This window comes from Schistocerca gregaria, chromosome 2 (assembly GCF_023897955.1).
Source record: "Schistocerca gregaria isolate iqSchGreg1 chromosome 2, iqSchGreg1.2, whole genome shotgun sequence".
Classification (NCBI taxonomy): domain Eukaryota; kingdom Metazoa; phylum Arthropoda; class Insecta; order Orthoptera; family Acrididae; genus Schistocerca; species Schistocerca gregaria.
In genome coordinates this window covers 598,864,252-598,889,805 of record NC_064921.1, presented here as the reverse complement: position 1 = coordinate 598,889,805, position 25,554 = coordinate 598,864,252, and the positions used below count along the sequence as shown (strand labels likewise).

At 39.4% G+C, this 25,554-nt stretch overlaps 1 protein-coding gene across 1 annotated transcript in view; it reads right to left on the bottom strand.

Moving 5' to 3' along the window:
• The window catches only part of LOC126334534 (DNA topoisomerase 3-alpha-like), a 178,414-nt gene that overhangs the window by 86,628 nt on the left and 66,232 nt on the right, over positions 1-25,554 (bottom strand). Inside the window, exons 8-9 of the mRNA XM_049996890.1 lie at positions 9,076-9,183; positions 759-868 (exon numbers count right to left, since the gene is read on the bottom strand). Coding sequence (XP_049852847.1) covers positions 759-868; positions 9,076-9,183 — 218 coding nt within the window. The remainder of the gene's footprint in view (positions 1-758; positions 869-9,075; positions 9,184-25,554) is intronic.

The window sequence follows — 25,554 nt, the reverse complement described above, 5'->3', positions numbered from 1 at the left end:
AATTGTTCAGAGTCCTCAAGAGGGGTCGGGGTGAGAGAGAGAGAGAGAGAGAGAGAGAGAGAGAGAGAGAGAGAAACATTTAAGTTACAGAGATGCTAAAGAAGGGAAGAGAGACAGAAATGCATACAAGGATTGAAGAGGGAGCATTAAAGAATACTCAGAATAGTAAAATATTGAAAACTACCATAAATGTGCTTTAAAAAAATAAAAAATAAAAAAGAAAGAAAGAAAGTTGAATACCAAGTCACAATAATGGAACATTATTGTGCAGTAATCTTTTCCTATACTTCTTCAAGTACATATCTTTCAAGTACATATCTTTCCTTCAATTTTTCTCCTTCTCCTACCAGACTTTTCCTTCAATTTAGTACAGTATACTTCAGCCTTACTGAAGCAGCTTATATTTCATGACTTGTAAGGAGTGGGTTCTATTCCATCTCACATCGAATCAATCTGCATTTTATTCTATTTGCCCTTTGTATTAAGCAATTTAATCATCAGCAAGCTGTGGTATTGTAGCACAGATGTAAATTGTTGGATTCCACTGTTTAGTGAAAAGTATTTCTTTGAAACCGTTCTATATCATGGGCTAAGTCACTTCCCTTTTATCACACCAACATATTTACAATAATATTTCTTCAACACATTGCACCATGCAGACAAATGATGATGATGGTGTAGAAGAAGAACTATGCAGCAGGAATTCATAACATATTTGTCTTTAAATAGTTTGTCTTTTAAATAATATGAAAGATAACCTTTTCTCCAGCAATATCAATGTCCACTATAGTTTCCAGGCCCTCAGCATCCTTGGAGCAACATGCGAGGAAGTGTCGAACAATAAATTCGTATAATCTTTGTTCATTCCCTGTAATAACAAATACCATATGAGCCTCATATTTTCACACATTTTCTTCTCATTTACCACACAAATCGCCTATGTTCCTCTTTTATTTGTTTGATGTTTTTACATTATTTTCCTTTTGTGAATACTGAGATGGAGGTACCTCCACAAAATGAACAAGTAGTTACAAGAGTTCCATATAATTAAACAGATTTAATAACTATCAATAAAAAGTGAAGGCAGTGAGAATGCAGATATCTTCTACAAATACATACATGTAGTCAAAAACAAATGAATGGCATCATAAACAAGGAACTTCAGCAGAATGATTTTAGGAAGTCAAAGACAAGAGGTGATCAAAATATTTATTGAAACGAATAATATATACAGAAGGATTATCTAAGTTCAAGAACAAACCAGTAAGATAGAAAATAAATAAAATTTATATGCCAGAAAATGTTACTCTACAAGTATGATCATGATACCATTTTGATTAACATTGAAACTAAACAAGCTCAGATGATGTAGTGTAGGAATTTGGAACAAACAGGTATGGATCATAATTAATGGCTCTGAGATGGAGCTGCCCCAGAATACATATTAAAATAAATTCATAAACAACTTATTGCAGAATTTAAATTTGCAAATTTCTAACATGGATTTAAATAATACTGGTAAATGTTTTTGGAACTGCTGATATGTGGTATCAAGTCATGTGTTTCAAACAGGTAATAGTTGCTTTTATGGCTGCACCTTGCAATGCTGCTTAGCTCTATGTAACAGAGGTTTGGGCGTGGGGCTTCCTTAGAGTACAGCTCTTGTGGGTATCTCAAAGGCTCTGGCGTTTCAGCCTAAGGGTGTTCTACCAACCTACACACAATTTTCACGTTCCACTGCTTACATCAAAACAGAATGAAAAGAGTTGCTGAAATTTCACCATCGAATCACTATATCTGTATATCTGTATTACGCTTTGGTAGTCATTAATCGATGTTTAGTATTATTGTTTTTATAATGTTTTAGATAGTTGTTTCTTTTTTCATTTGCTATTTTATCCACCATTGGAATAAGTTTGCAAATATCTTGCAATGTGAAGTAGACTATGGTAACGTACCATCACCTAGCAAGAATTTCATGAATGATTAGAGGAAAAAGTGTGTAAAATATGTCCCTTTACTTTAGTTACCTTCCTTGCTGATTGTGTTTGTGGCTAACGTAAAGTATTGGCAAGTTTCTTTATGTGAGTGTATTACGCTTAAATTTATAGAATTTTACTTTATTGTGAATAACAGCAGCACACTACGAGTTCAAAAACAACACACCCTGAATTCAGTGTAAAATGTATCAAGTAAAATTTTGAAACGTGGTTTGGATGAACGAGAAGGAACTTGGTGCACCCTGACCTGATCTTAACATCAATCAAGAACAAAAACCATGTAAATCAAGGCAAGTGTACAAATCAAATGGCTCTAAGCACTATGGGACTTAACATCTGAGGTCATCAGTCCCTGAAAGACTACAATATAGCTGACATGGGGTAGTTGTGTGGATGTGAAATGAAAAATGCATTTTTCTGTTTCATGTGTCTTGTGACAAATAGCATTGATGGTGGTGGACTGAGAATGGTATCACAGACTTAAAAAAAAATTTCACCCAAAGGTGAAAAAACACAATCCCAGTGAAAAACATTTAAATGGTTTTACTGAATTATCAGTGCCACAGAAAGTGGACATTATGTGCCAACTAGACAGTGCTTGCTGCCTTAATATAAAGACATGTAATGAAAATGTGTCAAAAACCTGTATACAGGGTGGTCCATATGAAATTTCGGATGAGATTATCTCGTAAACTATACATTGGGTAAAAATAGTGGGTAAGACAAGTTCGTAAGCTCAAAGGGGGACATCAAATGATACTACACATGACCCCCAGCCCCCTTGGGCAGGGCGGGGGGAAACTTTCAAATCTTAAATGGAAACCCCCATTTTTTATTGCAGATTCAAATTCTCCATAAAAAAAAACAAGTTTTGTCTGAAACATTTTTTTAAACAATTGACAGATGGCACTGAAATCGGGAAAAATTAAAATTGGGGACACACAAAATGGATAAAAAATGTGGACCAATTCTTTCATTACATCAAATTAAGCTTTTTTTTTTTTTTTCAAAATGTATCCTACCCACCACAGTTTTTGGCGGAGGGAGGCGGAATGGTATTAAAATCTCATTAGGGAACTCTTCCCAATTGCATTACTCACCAGACTGTGGTGCTACCATGGCCAAACTGCGAACAATGGCTCAGCATTATGGTTGGTACAATGTGATCAGACATCACTTTACTTTCAGATTGTGAACCATAAACATCAACTGAGGAAAGTAAATTATTCTTTAGCGAAACATGGCTCACTATTTTCCTACAGAGATTGTTGATGTGATGTTAATTTTAGGTGAATGCCATAACAATTACACTGCAACAGCGCAATTGTATGTGGATTGTTTCCCAAACAGATGGCGTCCAAGCGAAAACATTATTTGAAATTGCACTCAATGAGCTCAGAATGGATACATGCACCATCCACCTCATCATCGCGATTACAATGAAAATGATGCTAGTACCCTTACTGTTCTCGCCTGTGTACAACTGGATCCCAAAATGAGTAATCGTGCGATTCAGAGACAAACTGGAATACCGAAATAGACTGTTTTGAGGAGTTTGAAGGTACATAAATATCATGCGTATCATATCACACTGACATAGGCATTAACGCCGAAAGATATGCAAATACACATGCATTTCTGCCAATGGGCCTTGGAAATGATACGAGGTGACAATGATTTTTTTTTCCATAAGTTATGTTCACTGATGAAGCCACATTCAAAAACAATGGCAAATTAAATCATCACGATTGTCATTATTGGCCCCCTGTCAATCCACACTGGCACAGACCCATTGACAATTAACACAAATGGTCGTTAATGGTCTAGTGTGGAATTTAAATGGTTACTTGATAGGACCGTAATTTTTTGACCGAAATCTTATTTACAACTTCTCTGTTATGATTTGTTGGAGCTAATGGAAGATGTTGATTTAGAAACCAGGCAATGAATGTGGTTCCAACAGGTGCGTAATGTTTGAAATATACGGTACCCTGGTCTGTGGATAGGACGCAGCAGGCCAATTCAGCGGCCTCCACATTCACCAGAGTTAACATCTCCTGATTTTTTTCTTGTGGGGTTATTTAAAAAAATGTTGTTTATGACAGACAGCTCACAACGTGAAATGATACGGAGCAACGCATTTGAAGAGCAACTGCAGCCATACCACGGGACGTGCTGCTCAAAACTGTGGACAACTTTCACAGACAATTGACTTTATGCACTGAAGCAAATGGGGATAATTTTGAACAATTTCTTTGTAGCTAATTTCATTAATTAAGCACCCCAAATTGTGAGAGACAAGGGGACTCTCACTAATGAAGGACCCCAACATGTGAGAGGCTAGGGGATTTTCACTAATGAAGCATCCCATGGGAACATCGTTCTACTACATCCATGACATCACTCCTGGGTAATGCTAAAAGTAGGATACAGTACATTTAGTACAAAAATAGCTTAATTTGGTGTAACAAAAGAGTTGGTGCACATGTTTTATGAATTTGATTAATCTTTCTCAGATAATTCTAAATAAATCAGAGTTCTTCCCCAATTTTACTTTTTTCTCAATTTCAGCACCATCTGTCAATGGTTTAAAAAAATGTTACAGACAAAACTTGATTACTTTTTTATGGAGAATCTGAATACGCAATAAAAAATGGGTGCATCCATTTAAGATTTAAAAGTTGCCCCCCACCCCACCCAAGGGGGCGGGGGCTGGAGGTCACTTGTAGTATCATTTGATGTCCCCCTTTGAGCTTACAAACTTGTCTCACCCACTATTTTTACCCAATGTATAGTTTTCTAGATAATCTCATTCGAAACTTCAGATGGACCACCCTGTATATTGAGTAAACTGATGACTGAAACAAAAAATTCCAAGAACCCAGAATTTTTTTCAAGGTCTAATTGACCTGATGGCATCTAGAAGCAGCACATTGAAAAATCAGAAAACCAGGTTTTCTTAGGCCTGTCCAAAACAATTCAAAATGAAGTGCTGGAATCAATTTATGATGTATGTCTCAATCTCATCAGGAGTGGACTGTTGAAGACAAAATTCCTTACAATCAAAGCTGATGAAACCACTGACTTCAAATTTGTCACAATTGGCTGTATTAATTCGGTATGAGTTAATGGGGAAAATAAAGGGAAGACTTATTTTCTTTGTATGAACTAAAAATCATACTTATGTAACTGCAGATTTTTTTTACATAACTGAAGCACCAGAAAAACTGATAACTCATTGTTATGGTGGTGCCCCTGTTATGAGTGGCCATAAAAGTGGAGCTCAAATCAGAATTAAAGAGATGTATGAAAATGCTCACTTCTTTCATGTTATGTACATCAGTTAAAATTATTTGTTGAACATCGTGTGACAGGCAATAAGCAAGAGTGGATCCTCTTTGGCTACTTGAAGTATGAGGTAATGAAGAAATGTATTCCTACCTATCCTCAGTCCCTAAGATGGAATTTCAAATCATGGAATATAATCACTATATACAAATACCAAAAGCAAATTTTTGAGTGAGTGTAAAAAATTATTGATGATGATACTAATGATTACAGAACAATAAACAAGGATCTGGGAGTAAAGTGTTTCCTGCAAGATGAAGATTTCCTCTTCTGGTTAAATTTTTTTTTTAATGAAGTTGTGCCTCGCTGTAACTGTTCAGCCAACTGCAACAAAGGAATATTGAAGCAGTGAAAACTTACGCCTAAGCTTACAGCTTCGTCCAGCATTATAGGACCTCACTTGACACAGACAATCACTGGGAATGAGAAGAACCAACTGCAAAATGGGGACATCTCACTGAATCAAGAATGGTGTGAGCACCACTTCTGTGGCTGTATTGTGACCCAGATCAGTGACTGATTCAGTTTAAACAATCTCTTGTCAACTGCACAAATGTTTGAACTATAAGTTGTTTTCTAAACATAAAATTATTTTCTCAGGAAAAGAACTCAAAGTTCCAGGAGCTGTTGTTGCTTACATTACATTAAATATACTTATGTCATGAATGGAACATGTTATACAGCTGAAGGGATTTTATGAAGTGCCAGAAAACAACGTGGCAAAAGCTTTTCCTGAAAGTGTAAAGTTTCTGCAGATAATATTAACCTTCCCAATGATGACAGGAATGGCAGAACACTGTTTCTCTATGTTTAAGCAAGTGAAAACATTCATGCATAATACCATGAATGAGGATAGACTTTGTGCGCTTGCGAAGGGTCCTCTTGATAAAGAACTACTGAATCAGCCGGTTTCACCTATAAACAAGTGAATTAAGGTAAGCAAAAGTGTATTAACAGAAGGTAAGAGACTAGCACTTTGATGTAACAATCAATTTAGCTTATGAATTTAAGTGCATAAAAAGGAAAGTCACATGTTTAACCACCAACTTCATATTTTACTAAAGTGTCCTTAGTTATGAACTTTGGTGCAAAAGTATCAAATTTCCTGACAATTTAGCACATGAAGTCATACTAATGATGACACATTTTGGAGAGATCTTTAATGCGCTGTATCGCTTCATATCATGCATATTTTTGTAATATACTATTATAAATAAAACAAATATGGTATGGAAATTAATATAGTGGTTGGTCGGGTTGCTGATATCAGCCAATCACAACATGATGTCATGGAAACATTACTGTTTCATAATTTGAACTCATAAATGCTGTGGTTTGAGGACAAAAAACATTAAACCCTGACGTTTAGAGATTAAAACATCATAAACACGAAGCATGCAGTGAAGCTAACATACACCAAATTAAAGATCTCTCCAAAACACGTTCTGTATTATGATTTGTTGTTGTAAAATGTTGTAAAATGTGACATTGTGGGATAAACAAGCTATCTACATATCTCGTCTTGGGAGCTAGCTTTTGACATTATTTAGTAGTTGAATATAAACTGGGAAGAAGATCCAGTATCTAAACATTTTGCTAGAGTGTGATATAGCCTCCCCCATCTCTCCCCCTGAAATCTTGGTTGCAATGATGGACTGATCTGTAGCATAGTACAAGGTCTAGGTTAGTTCCAATCAATTAACATCACAGCATTACCCAATATGGAAACCACAAGTCATGTCTGGTAACAACACTTTTATGCCATGGATATAAAAATAGTAAAGAAGTTTGGCCGGTTGGAAGTAAAAATCAACATCTTGACATGTACAAATTATGTTACATAACTTGGACATTTCTCAAAATGAGGGAATCTGTATGCAAAAAAATAAAACAGTGGTATTCCATGACAAACATGCAAGCTTCTAAGTCAACTCAGTTAATAAATTTAAATAATGAAAAGTACACAGTCTCATGAAAATTTATAAACTAGGAAAAAGAAAGAAGTGGTGAGATTACAGGGTCATTAGTTTTACATCCCCAACTTAATTACTAATAAAGAACTACAGAAAACTCAGCTGAGAAACTGTGTAAAAAGAACACAGAATGGCTGTACTGTAGTTACCTTCATGAGACAAGATTCACAGCACTATTAATAAAAGCGTTTGAAGTAGAAAACAATAATCATTGCTTCCAGAAGTGTTTCTGCAGGCAGAAAGAGGAATTTTGCGTCCTGAAGGTAAGCCAGCCAGTCTCTCTTCTTGTATTTAAAATACTATAAATATTATCAGAAATGTTGACAGGAGTTGGCATATTTTTATAGACTTAAAGAAAATACAGATGCAATGATCAGAATACAAGTGTTCTAAACAGTGAAGAAAGTGTCCAACACAAAACAAAAAAGTATACATTTTCATATTTACTTAAAAGACACAGAGGATACATTTATGAAATGATACTGTGAGATAACAGACATAACACAATTTAAATTGAAAATATTTTGACAACATGATCCAAAAATAAGAGGCCCAGAATGAAATAAGAGACGCTTCTATATAGTGAAGAAACAATTATTACATGCAATGTACTCCTAATCTCAAGTGTGCCTTCAAAACAAGCACAAAGAGGAAGTAGTGTGTCTTCTGGACATAAACAAAAATGTATTTTAAGGACAATGTGTCAAAAAGTGGTATACTATCCAAACTATAAATTTAAGGGTACACTACCAATTCTAACAATTTATGGATAAAAAATATAATTGTATCTGCAAAGAATGGTGACTTGCTCAGTTCCCAAGTAAAGAATGACTCCTACTAGGTATATATTGAAACTGATGACACAGGTGTTAGTACAAGCTAGAATGAAATACAATTAACTTAGGAAGAGGAAGAATACCATGTAAACACCCGAAAATTTCAACTGTTTTTATGAAAAGGCTTAATTGACCATACTACAAAGCAGTACCAGAGTATACAGCTCAATTTACAAATTTACACAAAATATTAATTGTGAAAAATAAAAAGGTAAACACAAACACTTCTACCATTACTGGAAGGTATTCAAGCAATATAACATCTTCTACAACAGACAAGGGACATCCTCTGAAGTATTGTTGGTTTATGTAATGGGCCACATTCCAGATTGTGAGGTCTTGATCACGTTAGTATATGCTTTGAGTTACTTTCTTTGCTTTTATTGCAAAATGTATTTTAACCTAGTGTCAATATCATTTGTTCACTGTACACAATTTAAATTAGATACAGGCTTTGGATCCAAACTTGACTGCACCCAAATGCAGGCTGTATCAACTGCCTCTTTTTGACTCTTGGTACAACAATCACTTGGCAATTATCTACTTCCATAGATGTACAGGTACCATGCAAATTACACTTTAAAAAGAACAGGGATATTAAGTGGTACCAGACTCTAATAACGAATGTGATTTCACCAATAGCTTTTAGCCACCACCCATAACCTCTACCTCTTCTGTAACACCTGCGGTACAACAATCTGCCAAGTTCCATTCCTTCACTCCAACCACTTCTCTGCCATTCAGTTCACACAATTGAGTTGTCCTCTACTACAAATTAGTCATCTACAGACACTTGAACTGATTACCCCAGCCTCAGCAATGATATCAACAAGTACACCAGAGTTTATTTTCAATATAGCTAGTACACACAAGAGGAAAAAAGATACAAGCTGAAAAACTCAAGCATGAGACATTCACCTGTGAGTGAGTTTGTGTATTTTGTTGGATGGATAGGAGGATGGGCCTGATCTGATTTTTTTCCGACTCGAGGGTTTGGTCCATCCTGAAGAACACGGCCAGCAAATTCTGAAAAAAAATGAATAGGGGTATCAATATGATAAAAAAAAAGAAATACTGGCAATGCTAACACAATCTTAACTCTATAAGAAACAGATGGGTTTCATATTTCCTCATAAATTTCTGGAAAACTGTCCAATCATTGGTGATTAAAATCTTAATTGAAAGATTAATTATAAAATATTCCTGAACTGCACCCAATTTATCTTGAGCAACAAAAATTTAGTCCCTTTTTTCACTAATGCTGGGGCAACAGTACAAATAGAAAAAGCATGCACAATACAGAACACTTACAAACTCTGAGCTTTTATTGATACCATACATGACCTGAACTCATTTAAATTGCATAAACCTTGCATCAACTCCACGCCTAGCATTATGCTCCAAAAATGACCACACCTGTTCAGATGAAAAGCTGAAACCAGACTTTTCTGCTAGTTCTTTCATTTATTCAACTGTCAACTAAAGACAACAGATGCCAGATGAAAAGTTGGTACTGAAAATCAGACAACTTGTGGAGAACATTACACAGTATTTTATCGAGAAAGATTCAAAAGAAAAGTGTTCCACTTAAAATACTGCCTTGAGAAACATTCTGTGGAATAATGCTTCCTAACAGTATCACTACCATTACACTGAAAGTACTGCTCCACAAAAATGCTGGGGTCAGTAACTGTGTTGGTGTCAAAGACAGCTGCAGACTCTGAAGCTCAAGCTGCTGATTTGCTTCTTAAGTAAAAGGTAGCTTATGATGTATATTTATACATTACTACTTTGGAAAAATATGTTTCTCCAACCACTTAATGCCAAAAGGGAAGCAGCAGTCAAAGCACTGAGTAAAAGCTGGCAATACTACACATACACACACCACAGTGCAAATTAAATAAGATACAGGAAATAAAAGATGCTACATATCAAACAATGAACACTCCAGGCAGGAACATCAACAATGTTGGAAAAGACAGATTGCTACTTACCATTAAGAAGACACGAGTTGCAAACAGGCACACTTACAAGACACTTACATAAAGCTTTTGGCCACAGCATTCATCAGTAAAAGAGAGACACACGTCAGCAAAAGAGAGACATACACCATTCATACAAGCAGGCTCACCTCATGCACACATTCCCACCAACTCCAACATATCAAAGTCAGAATGCAACTTTCATGTGGGATGCAAGCAGCAATCTGTAAGGGGTGGGAAAGGGGAAGGGATGGTAGTCTATGGATGGGGAGAGAGATAAACGCTGTCTGGTGGAGTGCGCAGGGACTGGACTGCCAACAGGCACAGCGTCAAAAGGTTGTGGGGTGGGTATGTGGGAGAAAAAGGAAGGGGAGAGGGAGGAAAGAGGGGAAAAAGAGGAAAAAAAGAAGCAGAAAAGGAGAGGAATGGGGAAATATGGGCAGATGCACTGGCAGAGGGCTGCAAATAAACAGGGTGAGAGATGAGAAAGTGGAGGAGATGATAGGACAGAGGGGGTGGGGACAGTATGTTACCACATATTGAGGCCGGGATAATTATGTATTGTAAGGATAACTCCCATCTGCGCAGTTCACAAAAGCTGGTGGTGGACGGAAGGATCCAGGTGGCTCGGATACATCAAATGTGTTATGTTCCACGCATGTTGTGCTACAGCGTGGTCTGCTTTGTTCCTGGCGACAGTTCCATAGAGGTCGTTCATCCTGGTGGATAGCTGTTTGGTAGTCACACCAATATAAAAAGCTGTGCAATGATTGCAGCAGGTCTGGTAAATAACATGGCTGCTTTGACAATTGGCCCTGCCCCTGATAGGGTAGGATAAGCCTGTGAGAGAACTTGAGTAGGAAGTGCTGGACAGGTTTTGCACCTGGGTCTTCCACAGGGATATGATCTTTGTGGTACGGGGTTGGGACTGGGAGTGGCATAGGGATGGACTAGCATGTTGTGGAGGTTGGGTGGGAGACGGAACACCACTTTAGGCCCTCCCCAGAACATCTCCCACGAATCCATTTCCCTCCTTATCCCATGACACCCTGCACACCCACCTTCTACGTGCTTCTCAAAATCCACAAACCTAACAATCCTGGACGCCCCATGGTGGCTGGTTATTGTGCTCCCACTGAAAGAATTTTGGCCCTTATAGACCAACACCTCCAACTGACTGCCCATAATCTAGCCTACCACATCAAAGACACCAACCGCTTTCTTCACCGACTCTCCATCATCCCCACCCCTTTACACCATTGATTCCTACTCATCACTGTTGATGCCACTTCTCTGTACACCAACATCCCTCATGCCCGTAGCCTCACTGCTATTGAACACTACTTTTCCAAATGTCCTTCAGACACCAAACCCATTACCTCATTCCTCATACACCTTACTAACTTTAGCCTAATCCACAACCACTTGTCATCTGAAGGAAAGGCATATAAAAAAAATCAGCGGCATAACCATGGGCACCCCCATGAAACCCTCCTACATCAACCTTTTTGTGGGTCATCTAGAGGAGACCTTCCTAGCCTCCCCTAGTCTGATTCAGGTTCACTGATGATATCCGCATGATCTCGGGTCAGGGCAAAGACACCCTATCTTCATTCTTTCACAATCACAACATCTTCCCATCTGCTTCATGTGATCCTACTCAACCTAGTGTGCCACCTTCCTAGATGCTGACTTCCTCCTCTCTGATGGCTACATCTGCACCTCTGCCCACATTAAGAGCACCAATCACAGACAGTACCTGCGTTTTGACAGCTGTCATCCCTTCCACACCAAAAAATCTCTTCCATACAGCCTGGCCACCCGGGGACAGCATATCTGCAGTGACAAGAACTCCCTCGCTCACTACGGTGAGGGTCTCACCGATGTCATCACAGTTCGGCACCATCCCCCAGACCTAGTCCGCAAGTAGATCTCTTGTGACTTCTGAAATTTTCCCGGCGTGTTTGTTCTTCTAATAATTTCCGGGTATGCAGCCGGATCCCGTCGACATTCTGCCACGATATTTTGGCCCAGAGACGTCCGACCATCATCAGGTGAGTACACAACTACTGAAGAGCCCAGGTGCAGTTGCGGTATTTATGCCGAATCTCGCGCATGCGAAATGTACTGGCACCTACAGCGCATGCGTCACGTGTTGAAATGCACGGCATAGCCGAGTTGTACGTGCTGCCCTCAGTGGTGAAAGTAAAAGATCATCTAGTCATTGAGTATCGAATGACGCTGTCTATTCCGCTGTGATTGTATAATTTTAATAACAGGATTCCAATTTTTATCCAGTTGAAAGCCGTTGTCACGATTTATAAGATTATCGGCAAGACGTATTTCCACTGATTCCTTGATTACAGAATCCCAAAATCCGGAAACCGGAGCTAAAATTTTTGTTCCATTGTATTCCATTGAATGTCCTAATGAAATACAGTGCTCTGCTACTGCCGATTTTGACGGTTGCCGCAGACGGGTGTATCTTTCATGTTTTGTACATCGTTCATGGACAGTTCTTCTCGTCTGGCCAATATATGCAGAGCCACTTTCACAGGGAATTTTGTAGACACCTGCTTTCTTCAGTTGTAAATCGTCTTTAACGGATCCAACCAGGGCCCGGTTCTTTGCTGGTGGACGGAAGATAACCTTGATTTTATTCTTCTTCAGTAATCGGCCTATTTTCGACGACACATTCCCGGCGTACCATCTCCTCCCCTTTCTTACCTCCCACACTGTTTATTTGTAGCCCTCTTCCAATGCATCCACATGTCTTTCCCTGCTCCTCTCCTATTTTGCTCCCCTTTTCTCCCTACCTCCTCGCACCACAAACGCCTGACACTGTGCCTGTTGGCAGTCTGGTCCCTGCACACTCCATCAGACAACGTTTGTCTCTACCCCCACGTGTACACTACCATCCCTTCCCCTTCCCCGCCCCCTCCACATTGCTGCTTGAATTCCACATGATAGTTGCAATCTGGTCTGAGATGCTGTGGTTGTCTATCGTGAATGTGTGTGTGAATGATGTGTGTCTCTCTTTTACTGATGAAGTCTGTGGCCACAAGTTTCATGTATCTTTTAATTGTGCTGGTCTGCAGCTAAAAAAGAAGAAGAAGAAGAAGAAGAAGAAGAAGAAGAAGAAGAAGAAGAAGAGAAGAAGATGGTACGTACTTGCATGCAACCAGAAAGTCACACACTGGACGGGCAATAGCTAAAAAGACACAATTCCACAATCCACAATAAGCTAACAAAACAGTAAAAAAAATTTTGGAAAAAACTGCTGTCACATATATATAAATAAGCAGACTTCTGCATTAAGGGTCCATTTAATTAAAATCCTTCTAGGTGTACAGCTATAGTGTATAACACTAAAATAACATTAGTGGAAAAACAATATGCTCAATTATAGCTACCCTCCCCCTATCTTCCAAGAAATAACAACAGTTTATACACTGAGGCAGCCACAGCAATGCAGCCAAAACATCTGTTTCCAGTAATTTCTATGATCATGCCCCAGTCTATTCAGAAGAATTTTTATGAAACTGAAAAATATAGCTAACCCGGTATTACCCAATAAATATGCAACTCCTGTTACATCAGTATATGTAGCCCAAATACGCAGTTGTTTTAAAACCAGATATGTGGAACTCTCAGACTGTGAATGATTTAACTGAAAATGAAGATGAACAGTTGTTGAAGTGCTTATATCCTGTCTGTGGTTAGGTTTACGAAAAGGAGTACAGTTCAGAAAAATTGCCCATAGGTCCATTCTTTCCAACATTTTGCACACCACACCTAGAATAGGTTTTCACTGCCCTCCCAATCTCTCCAATATCCTTATCAGACCCTATACTCTTTCTGCACCCATTTCCTTACTCGATGGCTTCTATCCATGTCACTGTCTTTGTGTAAGATTAGCACTAAGCGCCCTCCTACCACCACCTATACCAGTGCTGTAACTGACAAAACAAATATTATCAATGGGAGAGCCACTGTGAAATGACACATGTTGCATACCAGCTGTTCTGTGAAAACTGTTCGGCTTTTTACATTGATCCTTGCCACCCAACTGGCCTGAATTTAATTTCTTTGGTCTTAGTATATTTTCACAGCAACTATTCCTTTTTCACTTCCCTTTCGTTCTCAATAGCTTTCGTTTTCTATAACATATAAAGCACTTAGATTTCTGTTCTTATTAACTCATGCACGATGTTTTGGTAGTAATTTCTCCCTTGCATATTATGCTACCTTCCACCTTCCACAGTCCACATGAACCATGGACCTTGCCGTTGGTGGGGAGGCTTGCGTGCCTCAGCGATACAGATAGCCGTACCATAGGTACAACCACATCGGAGGGGTATCTGTTGAGAGGCCAGACAAACGAGTGGTTCCTGAAGAGGGGCAGCAGCCATTTCAGTAGTTGCAAGGGCAACAGTCTGGATGATTGACTGATCTGGCTTTGTAACAATAACCAAATCGGCCTTGCTGTGCTGGTACTGTGAACGGCTGAAAGCAAGGGGAAACTACGGCCGTAATTTTTCCCAAGGGCATGCAGCTTTACTGTATGATTAAATGATGATGGCGTCCTCTTGGGTAAAATATTCCGGAGGTAAAATAGTTCCCCATTCGGATCTCCGAGCGGGGACTACCCAAGAGGATGTCATTATCAGGAGAAAGAAAACTGGCGTTCTACGGATCGGAGCATGGAATGTCAGATCCCTTAATCGGGCAAGTAGGTTAGAAAATTTAAAAAGAGAAATGGATAGGTTAAAGTTAGATATAGTGGGAATCAGTGAAGTTCGGTGGCAGGAGGAACAAGACTTCTGGTCAGGTGACTACAGGGTTATAAACACAGAATCAAATAGGGGCAATGCAGGAGTAGGTTTAATAATGAATAGGAAAGTAGGAATGCGGGTAAGCTACTACAAACAGCATAGTGAACGCATTATTGTGGCCAAGATAGATACGAAGCCCACACCTACTACAGTAGTACAAGTTTATATGCCAACTAGCTCTGCAGATGACGAAGAAATTGAAGAAATGTATGATCAAATAAAAGAAATTATTCAGATAGTGAAGGGAGATGAAAATTTAATAGTCATGGGTGACTGGAATTCGGTAGTAGGAAAAGGGAGAGAAGGAAATGTAGTAGGTGAATATGGACTGGGGCAAAGAAATGAAAGAGGAAGCCGCATGGTAGAATTTTGCACAGAGCACAACTTAATCATAGGTAACACTTGGTTTAAGAATCATGAAAGAAGGTTGTATACATGGAAGAACCCTGGAGATACTAAAAGGTATCAGATAGATTATATAATGGTAAGACAGAGATTTAGGAACCAGGTTTTAAATTGTAAGACATTTCCAGGGGCAGATGTGGACTCTGACCACAATCTATTGGTTATGACCTGTAGATTAAAACTGAAGAAACTGCAAAAAGGTGGGAATTTAAGGAGATGGGGCCTGGAGAAACTGAAAGAACCAGACGTTGTACAGAGAGTCAGGGAGAGCATGAAGGAACTATTGACAGGAATGAGGGAAAGAAATACAGTAGAAGAAGAATGGGTAGCTTTGAGGGATGAAATAGTGAAGGCAGCAGAGGATCAAGTAGGTAAAAAGACAAGGGCTAGTAGAAATCCCTGGGTAACAGAAGAAATACTGAATTTAATTGATGAAAGGAGAAAATATAAAAATGCAATAAATGAAGCAGGCAAAAAGGAATACAAACGCCTAAAAAATGAGATCGACAGGAAGTGCATAATGGCTAAGCAGGGATGGCTAGAGGACAAATGTAAGGATGTAGAAGCTTATCTCACTAGGGGTAAGATAGATACTGCCTACAGGAAAATTAGAGAGACCTTTGGAGATAAGAGAACCACTTGTATGAACATCAAGACCTCAGATGGAAACCCAGTTCTAAGCAAAGAAGGGAAAGCAGAAAGGTGGAAGGAGTATATAGAGGGTCTATACAAGGGCGATGTACTTGAGGACAATATTATGGAAATGGAAGAGGATGTAGATGAAGATGAAATGGGAGATACGATACTGCGTGAAGAGTTTGACAGAGCACTGAAAGACCTGAGTCGAAACAAGGCCCTCGGAGTAGACAACATTCCATTAGAACTACTGACGGCCTTGGGAGAGCCAGTCTTGACAAAACTCTACCATCTGCTGAGCAAGATGTATGAAACAGGCAAAATACCCTCAGACTTCAAGAAGAATATACTAATTCCAATCCCAAAGAAAGCAGGTGTTGACAGATGTGAAAATTACCGAACTATCAGTTTAATAAGTCACAGCTGCAAAATACTCACACAAATTCTTTACAGATGAATGGAAAAACTAGTAGAAGCCGACCTCGGGGAAGATCAGTTTGGATTCCGTAGAAATACTGGAACACGTGAGGCAATACTGACCTTACGACTTATCTTAGAAGAAAGATTAAGGAAAGGCAAACCTTCGTTTCTAGCATTTGTAGACTTGGAGAAAGCTTTTGACAATGTTGACTGGAATACTCTCTTTCAAATTCTAAAGGTGGCAGGGGTAAAATACAGGGAGTGAAAGGCTATTTACAATTTGTACAGAAACCAGATGGCAGGTATAAGAGTCGAGGGACGTGAAAGTTGAGAGTCGAGGGACATGAAAGGGAAGCAGTGGTTGGGAAGGGAGTAAGTCGGGGTTGTAGCCTCTCCCCGATGTTATTCAATCTGTATATTGAGCAAGCAGTAAAGGAAACAAAAGAAAAATTCGTAGTAGGTATTAAAATCAATGGAGAAGAAATAAAAACATTATTCACCGATGACATTGTAGTTCTGTGAGAGACAGCAAAGTACTTGGAAGAGCAGTTGAATGGAATGGACAGTGTCTTGAGAGGAGTATATAAGTAAAGCATTATTGCCTTTCCTTAAATGCAGAATTTTTATTCTAATAAATACATGGTTTCTGGTTGTAAAACTGTAATCAATACCAGTGGGAGAGGGGCGTACAGATAACCCATTCTATGGTTTTATCTTGCTTATAGTCAAGAAATGTTTTTTTACTAATATAAACTGCTCTCAGTTTCATCAGCTGCGAGGCTATCATTTCAACAACAAAAACGTACAATCTGTATAAAATGCCTGGTTCTACTAATAATTCACTGGGTTTAATTCTTTATAATTTTTATCCTATGCACAAAATCTCCCAAGTCTTCAAAGAAAATAGAATTTTAGTTGCTGATAACATTATATTGCTTCCCATAACTACATTCTTTCACAGTGTGCACACTACCACCTTTGGCATGAGAAGAAACAACACAGGTAAGGCAAGTTGAGAAAATCATTTTTCTTAATTGTATCATCAAAGATCACCTACTGTGTAGAAATATGAAGCAGTCATACTGCACGTTGTCACAATAATTACAGTGCTTGTTCCAGTTTCGTAAATGAGGATGATAAACATGAGTAATGTCTTTACATTTATTACTCCATCAACCAATTACCTATGAAACTTAATGGATATGACCATAATCATGACATTCTATATCAAGATGCTCTCTCAAGCCCCCACTTGACATACAAAAACGATTAACATTTATAGAGCTTTAGCGTGTCCCTCTTAGAATTTCAACAAAACCTTAACTCAGCACTCGGCTAACAAAATTCATGTCTTAACATTACTACCCACTCTAGCTTATGATGTAAACACATTGCACAATGAAACAGTGGGAACAAAAATTAACAAATGCCTCAAAAAATGACACCAAATGAAGCAAAAAATATTTTGCCATCTGCTCTTACATTTCTCACACACAAAATAAAGTTTGTGCAAAGTAAGAAGAAGTAAGATGATCAACAAAGAGACATAAGCTTCATGCTAACAACTCACCACAACTAGTCCACTGCAAACTTACAGTCAATGGAAAACAGGAAATTTCAGTAAAATGAGAACTTTAAAATTCAGTCAAAGAAACAATAAGAAGAAAATACAGGCAACATTTGCCATTTGGGTACAAAAAAGTATGATGAAATGATCAAGACAGAGAGGGCTGGCTTCATTGTATTAGAAGTATGTTGTTTATTATTGTTTCTCTGATCGAATGTTAAGGTTCTCCTTTTATTGAAATTCCTTTTTTCCACTCAAACTAGTAACAGAAAGTTGCATAGCCTATTTAAGCAGAGATGGCAAGATGCGACAAGAAACTAGTCTTTGAAAAAGCTACCTGTTAATTTCTAAATACTTCACACAATAATTTATTGAATGCTAGAACAAAAGCAAAACGAGGATAATGGAATGTAGTCGAATTAACTCTGGTGATGCTGAGGGAATTAGATTAGGAAATGGGACACTTAAAGTAGTAAAGGAGTTTTGCTATTTGGGGAGCAAAATAACTGATGATGGTCGAAGTAGAGAGGACATAAAATGTAGACTGGCAATGGCAAGGAAAGCGTTTCTGAAGAAGAGAAGTTTGTTAACATCGAGTATAGATTTAAGTGTCAGGAAGTCATTTCTGAAAGTATTTATATGGAGTGTAGCCATGAATGGAAATGAAACATGGACGATAAATAGTTTGGACAAGAAGAGAATAGAAGCTTTCGAAATATGGTGCTACAGAAGAATGCTGAAGAATAGACGGGTAGATCACATAACTAATGAGGAAGTATTGAATAGGATTGGGGAGAAGAGAAGTTTGTGGCACAACTTGACCAGAAGAAGGGATCGGTTGGGAGGACATGTTCTGAGGCATCAAGGGATCACCAATTTAGTATTGGAGGGCAGCGTAGAGGGTAAAAATCGTAGAGGGAGAGCAAGAGATGAATACACTAAGCAGATTCAGAAGGATGTGGGTTGCAGTGGGTTCTGGGAGGTGAAGAAGCTTGCACAGGATAGAGTAGCATGGAGAGCTGCATCAAACCAGTCTCAGGACTGAAGACAACAACAACAACAACACCTTTAAGCACTCAGATTTTCACATCTCATCTGGTGCAGTCCCCAACAATCAGTCTTTCCTTCTCATCCTGTCTGGTAAATCTCCCCTGACCCATGGTTCTAGGTAACTTTTCACAATTTTACCCGTTTTCCTAAACCTCTCCAATCTTCTTCCTTCCCATTCAAATATTCTGCCAGAAGAAGTAGCCACAGGCTACAAAAGCTTGCAATCTTTAATACCTTTATATCTGTGTTCTCCTGCCACTGCTTGATGAGCATATTTTTTATCTATCCAATTACATTATAGCAATACTGCATTATACAAGGCAGATTTTCATACCATTTTCTCAAGTTTTTCTTTGCAAGCACAAAAATAAAGAGTTATGATATTCAAACATCAACTTCAGTGCAAATATCTTCTCATGACCACAATATCAAGTTACCTCAAGTCAGACACTACTAAAATACTTTCTTGACACATAATTCTGTTTGCCCATTCTGTTAACACAACTGGTATGCAAATCGGGTCATTATTGCCCTGTAGTAAAGGTGCCTACACACAAATTTATTCGCACTATTTCTTCTGTCTTCAACAACACTGTTGATCAAATAGTCCACATGTCCAATGGACACATAATTTCAGTGGTAAGACAAGTTACACCATCTGGTGTGTGTTGACAAACTGAATGATCTGGAGACACATGGCTAACTCCATCCACTCTGCAGGGCATTCCACAAGCAGTCCATGCCAGAGTGTGACTGTGTCTATGTCTGTTGGCAGCAAGACCCGGCAGCTCCAGTAGTGTGGTTGTAGGCACTCGGGGCTGCCAAGGCTACTAGCTCATTGACTTTGCTGAGTGTCCTCTTTATTAGACTAAGTGCCAGTTCCTAAGCTTTGCTGAGACTACAGACACAGTGCCAGTTCGATGAAATAGTCACTGGTGCACATTTCAACGGACTCACTAATGACACTGTCCCATTGTTTCAATGTTTGTGTTAAAATAGTAGTGTGTACATATTCCACAGACCAAAACTCAGGCAAATACTGCTCAGCCACAGCACACTTGTTAGGATATATTACCTGCAGACTCAGGCAATGCTTGGTCGTCAACAACAAGGACTGCACTGTGAAGATGCAGGGACTGCTAAATGATGACTCCAACAGAACTACACCAAGATATTTCTCAAGGACTCGGATTTGCCAGAGGGGGTTATCAAGAAACTGTTCCCACAAAGACCCACACCACCAAGACGGGCTCCATAAAATTTACTAAGATGAGGTGCCATTACATCCCTCTGTCAGTAACAGCAGGGCTCCTACATATCTGCAGGTAGAATACCTGAAGGACCTGCAAGAACCTAAATGTCTGCATCACAAAAAAATATTATGAACAGATGGAGAGCATCACAACGGGCACCCCACTCTACTTGTAATTGTGAATCTGTTATATGGAGCACTTTGAGGAAGAAGCCCTGAAGTCATCCAAATGTAAACCCTCTCGGAGCAGGCTGAGTGCACTCTGCACACCTCCACTACAGTATAGCTATGGGATGGAAAAAGTTGTGAAGAAAGAGGCAACCATTGCCTTTATACCATGTGCCAGAAGAAAGAAGACAGCCACTGCCATTATACCACACACTGGGAAATTATCAGGCACATAATGGTAAAATACCAAAAAGTCTTATCTTTTGCCCATCCAATGAAATATGCACATTACTGGCAATGCCTAAGGTGACCTCAGTTTACAGAGGACCAGGATATAACAGATTCCATGCCAATACATCATGACACGCATTGGACAAGCAGTGTGAACCACTGAAGTTCGATGTGACAAAATCGGCAACACCCACAACTGGCATATGCTACAGTCATGTAGCACTGTCTGTCTGAGATTGTGCAGTGCAATATTAACACACTATAATTTCAGCACAAATGACAAAATACTGGGATAGCACCATTACAGAGGAAACTGAAATACACAACAGGAACAATCTCATCATCCAGGACTGTGATTATAATCTCATCACGGCCTGGGAACCAGGACTAGGCCTTCTCAATTAGACACTCAGCAAAAGTAACAAACAGGCAGCCAGGGGGGACGGGGAGCCTATCTCCACTCTATCACAGCTGGGGCACGCAGCCGGGTTTCGCAGGCCACGGGTTCCGACGCAATTCTCTCTTCGGTTGTCAACTCTGCATGTACAGCTTTTGCTCTCTTTAGCACTGTCAGTTACTTACACTTGAGTGTGTGTAATTTATATTACCATAGTGGTGCCTCGGTTTTCAGTCAGATGAAATTACACACTATAATATTTTTTTCAACATGTGATACTTTAGCATCTGACAGCCTGTCATAAGTGACACGAAACGTATAAGCACACATGTAAGCTGTTATACATTTGTGTCATATCGCAAGGCAAGCAAATTTATGTACTTTCTTCCTGAAGTAGATAGACTGCAAGAGTGGAGAATTTAAACAGTAGCTGCTTCCCTTATTTTTCTCCTCACTCGTAGATTTTAAATGAGGTTGCTATTTGAACAAACGTAAGGGAGATTTCCGTGCATTGATCTGCTGGTATGTGCTGAACCTGCTCATTAACTGTTTTGAAACATAAATTTCCACTCACTCTTTCATAACAATCACGTATTTGTAAACAACATACTTAGTTCACTTGTCAAGCTAATCCTCTACAAAAACATGAGCTTTTGGACAATAACCACAACCATCTTCGTCAAGACAGCAATTGACTGTCACAGAAGTAACAAAATCGTAAGGATGTAGGAGCCTTCATTGCACCAACAATGATATGTTACTTACAGTATCTTCATTCCTCTAAAAATGTACAGTTCAGGTGCCTGTTTCCATGCACTGCTCAGTTGGAATCCCATATCTCTAATGAAGTTTTTGACTCACATTCTAGTCTCCACAGTCCCTTTAATGATTGAGTACCACTCACTTGAAGTGTAGGCTACGATCTGAGTCTGTTAAAATAAGATTTTGTGTTTAGCTGCTACCCTGTGTTTGAGGACATCCATTTTTTTCTACATTCCTGTACTTGATGGACCATGATGTTTGGCCCAGTGCCAGAAAATTATATGTCCTACACAGCTCCTTTCACATTCTCACAGAATACTGTAAACATCTGATACCGTTATTATGGAAGTCCTTCATGGGGCACAACATCCCTCAGATTTTACTAGGCAGCCAAAATACAGTTTTAATTCCAGGTCTTTTAAGGTTTGTCCAATTTTTATTTGATGTTGCTCCACAGAACAGATGGAACATCGTGTGCTGATGTTGTCATGTTGCCTAGTTAGACTTAGATTTGCATCTTCTGAAGAGACCTGACATTATTTCATGTTCCAATAACCATTTGTCTGGACACCGAGGTTCAACACTTAATTTCAATGCCAGCTGCCTCTGTGGTCTAGTGGTTAGCATTACTGGTCACTGAGATGGATGTCCCAGGATCTATTTCCAGCAGCAACTTCAGATTTTTCTTGGTGGAAATGTCAAAACAGTGTGCAATTAGCCTCGTGAGACCAAATTAGGAACTGCTCAATTAAATAAGCAGTGGAACTGAAGTGGCGTCATATTGAACAGTTTGCACTATGCTGGGAGCAAAGCAACATTTATTTATTTATATCAATGCCAAGATGATTTTCGTCTACTGTACCCCTAGCTCTATGTATCATTGTGTCTGGCACTACTCTCTTTTGGGCAGGATGATGAAAACTGTGCCCATTAAGATAATGGTTGTGTTTGGTGGTTTACAATACGCTGGAGGTCCGAGTCTTCTGTCTAATTTTTGCTCAACCAGAACATCTAAGATAGGTAGCTTTCCTTCCTTCTCCATTTCCACAATGAACTTTATGTTATGTCATTAATGTGATCAGTGAATTGCTGAAATGTTTCCTTTCCATGATGCCACATCGTAATGATATCGTCATAATCAGGGCAGGTGAAAAGGAGAAATGTATAATTCATGCACACTTTCCATCGTCCTATCCAAATGAGAACAATGATGAACATTCTGATACAGTTCATCTTCCATATCCATGATTATCTTAATATTATAATGTAATGAAGGAATCACGGCGATAGGAGATGTATCATAACCTACCCTACCCACGTGCCCATACTACAAATGTGAAACCAACTTTCGTCATGTATCAAATAAGCCTCTGGCTCACATTTACAGAATTCCATCATGTTGTTCACAGAAATTTCACAGATAATCTGTATTGATTCGTTTTACAAAATCCAAGAGAATAAAAAAACAAAATATCAAAAGCAATCACAAGAACATATCACTGAGGTGTATAGGTGTGGTGTAAAGACAGCAGACTTCTCTCAATCCCTTGTCACATGGGTTACAGATTTGTGGGAGACTCAGATGCAAGATCTGTACAATACAACCATGCAACACACCCTACTCCAGTTCCATTACTGGCTTATCTTATCCACTCATATCAGAGGCAGGGCCACCTGTGAAAGCAAACATGTCACAAGCTTGCTCTGCTGCAATTTATGCACAATTTTTTGTGCTCACATGACTACCCACAAGAAGTTCAACTGAACAAAGGACCACAGCAAAACTGTGGCTGAGAGTGGAATTAGTTATCAAGTCACAGAGTACGCTGCTGAGCACAATCTTAATGGTTGTTACACAACCCGTACCGCCTGGATCCTTCACCACAATACCAACACAACATAATTAGATAAATGGGAGTTGTCTTTGCAACACCTTCTTCAATTCTGTAATCCTCCTGGGTTCAATTTCCTCTAACACCAGCCCGTTACCCACCTGCCTTGTGACCCTAATTTCACTAACCTGCATACAGAACCCTTGTCCCTTTATTATATTCCCCCCTTCCCACTGTGCACTGTGCAGAACTACCCCTGACTGCCATCAGAATGAGCTCACCACACACCTATCCCATTCTCTCCCTCCTAGCTGTCAGGTACTCTTCCACAAAGTTTTCTACTGCTCCCTGTATGGTTTTCTCCCTTTGCCTACTTCACCCAATACAACCCCTCACCTCACTCAAGTTGGCGAGCCAGCACAATGTAGTCAGCCAGGCAATGTATTCAGAGAGAAGGGGGTGGGGGCATGCTTCAGTCCGAAGGAGGATCCGTTCAAATGCTAAAAAAAGTTCTGTCTGGTTTATGAGGTGAAGGTAGCACAGACAGTCAAAAAAAAAAAAAAAAAACATATTTAACTAAGCCGTGCTTAGAACTTCCATGCACATTGCTGAAAGATGTCATCATTTTAAAATACCATCCAAGGGAATTATTTTGTGGAAAGGAATAGAACCTTAAAAAATGTCCTGTACCTCTCAGTTAAAACACACACAAGAGAAGGTATGCAAGGTTTGGCCAAATCTAAAAATTGGGAAAACAGAGGGATGAAAGAGTAGTCTTTGCAAAGCGGAGTTGTAATGAGTCCCAGACTAAGAAATAGTAAAAAGAGCCCCAACCACAACCACCCTGCCCCTGCTCCAGGAGTAAAGTAAAACCTTATATCTGAAAAGAAAAACCACTTTCACAGAAGAAACTGATGACCAGTTCAACCAACAGTGAATTGTCTGCCAACCTTAAATGTAAGAAATCTGGAAGACTTTAATTAGTATTAAGGGCCCCCAATATATGGGATACTATCAGTCTGGCTCCACGACCACATATGGGGGGTGGTTCATTACGCAAGGGGAAATACTGAAGATAGAGAGGGGTGGAAGGAAGAGTGCCACACCGCAGTCAACTCCTTGATTGTGTGGGGTTTATTATTGTGAACAGCAGCACACCAGATGTCATTCCACTTTTGGGCAAAGAGAGATCAGACATAGATCCGCGTATCTGCAGCTGGAATCATGAAAGATAATGGGGTTAAGTACCTGTTTCTCTACCCAAAAGGTCAGCCAGTTCATTCACTGGGATACCCACATGACATGGGACCCAGAGACAGACAACTGAGTAGGTGGCATGGCCAATGGTGAAGAGAAGGTCATGGACAGCAGACACCAAAGGCTGACGAGACTAGCATGGGTCAATAGCCTGCAGGCTGCTCATTGAGTCAGTACACATTAAACTCTGTGGAGGGAGCCCTGAGAAACAAAATGGAGGGCTCTGTGAATGGCTAGAAGCTCTGCTGTGAACAAACTCCATGATATCAGCAATAAATAGTGTTCTAAGCCAGTAGGAGATATGAAAGTGTATCCCGTCATATCTATCGTCTTAGAATCATCATTGTAGAAGATGGTGGCACCCTGGAACTCTGCAAGGATGGCATGTTCAAGATGCTGGAAAACTATAAAGGTGACTGAGACCTTAGGACCCTGGAATAGGTTGGTCCTTATCAATGGTCCAGGCACCATCCAAGGGGGGTGTGGGAGGAAATACATGGGGCGCATTGCAGTGCGTGGAGATGGCAATCCCAAGAGAGAGAAGTGAGAAGTATCCCACCTATGGGCAGTTATCAGGAGGGAGGTGTCCTTCATTTGCAAAGG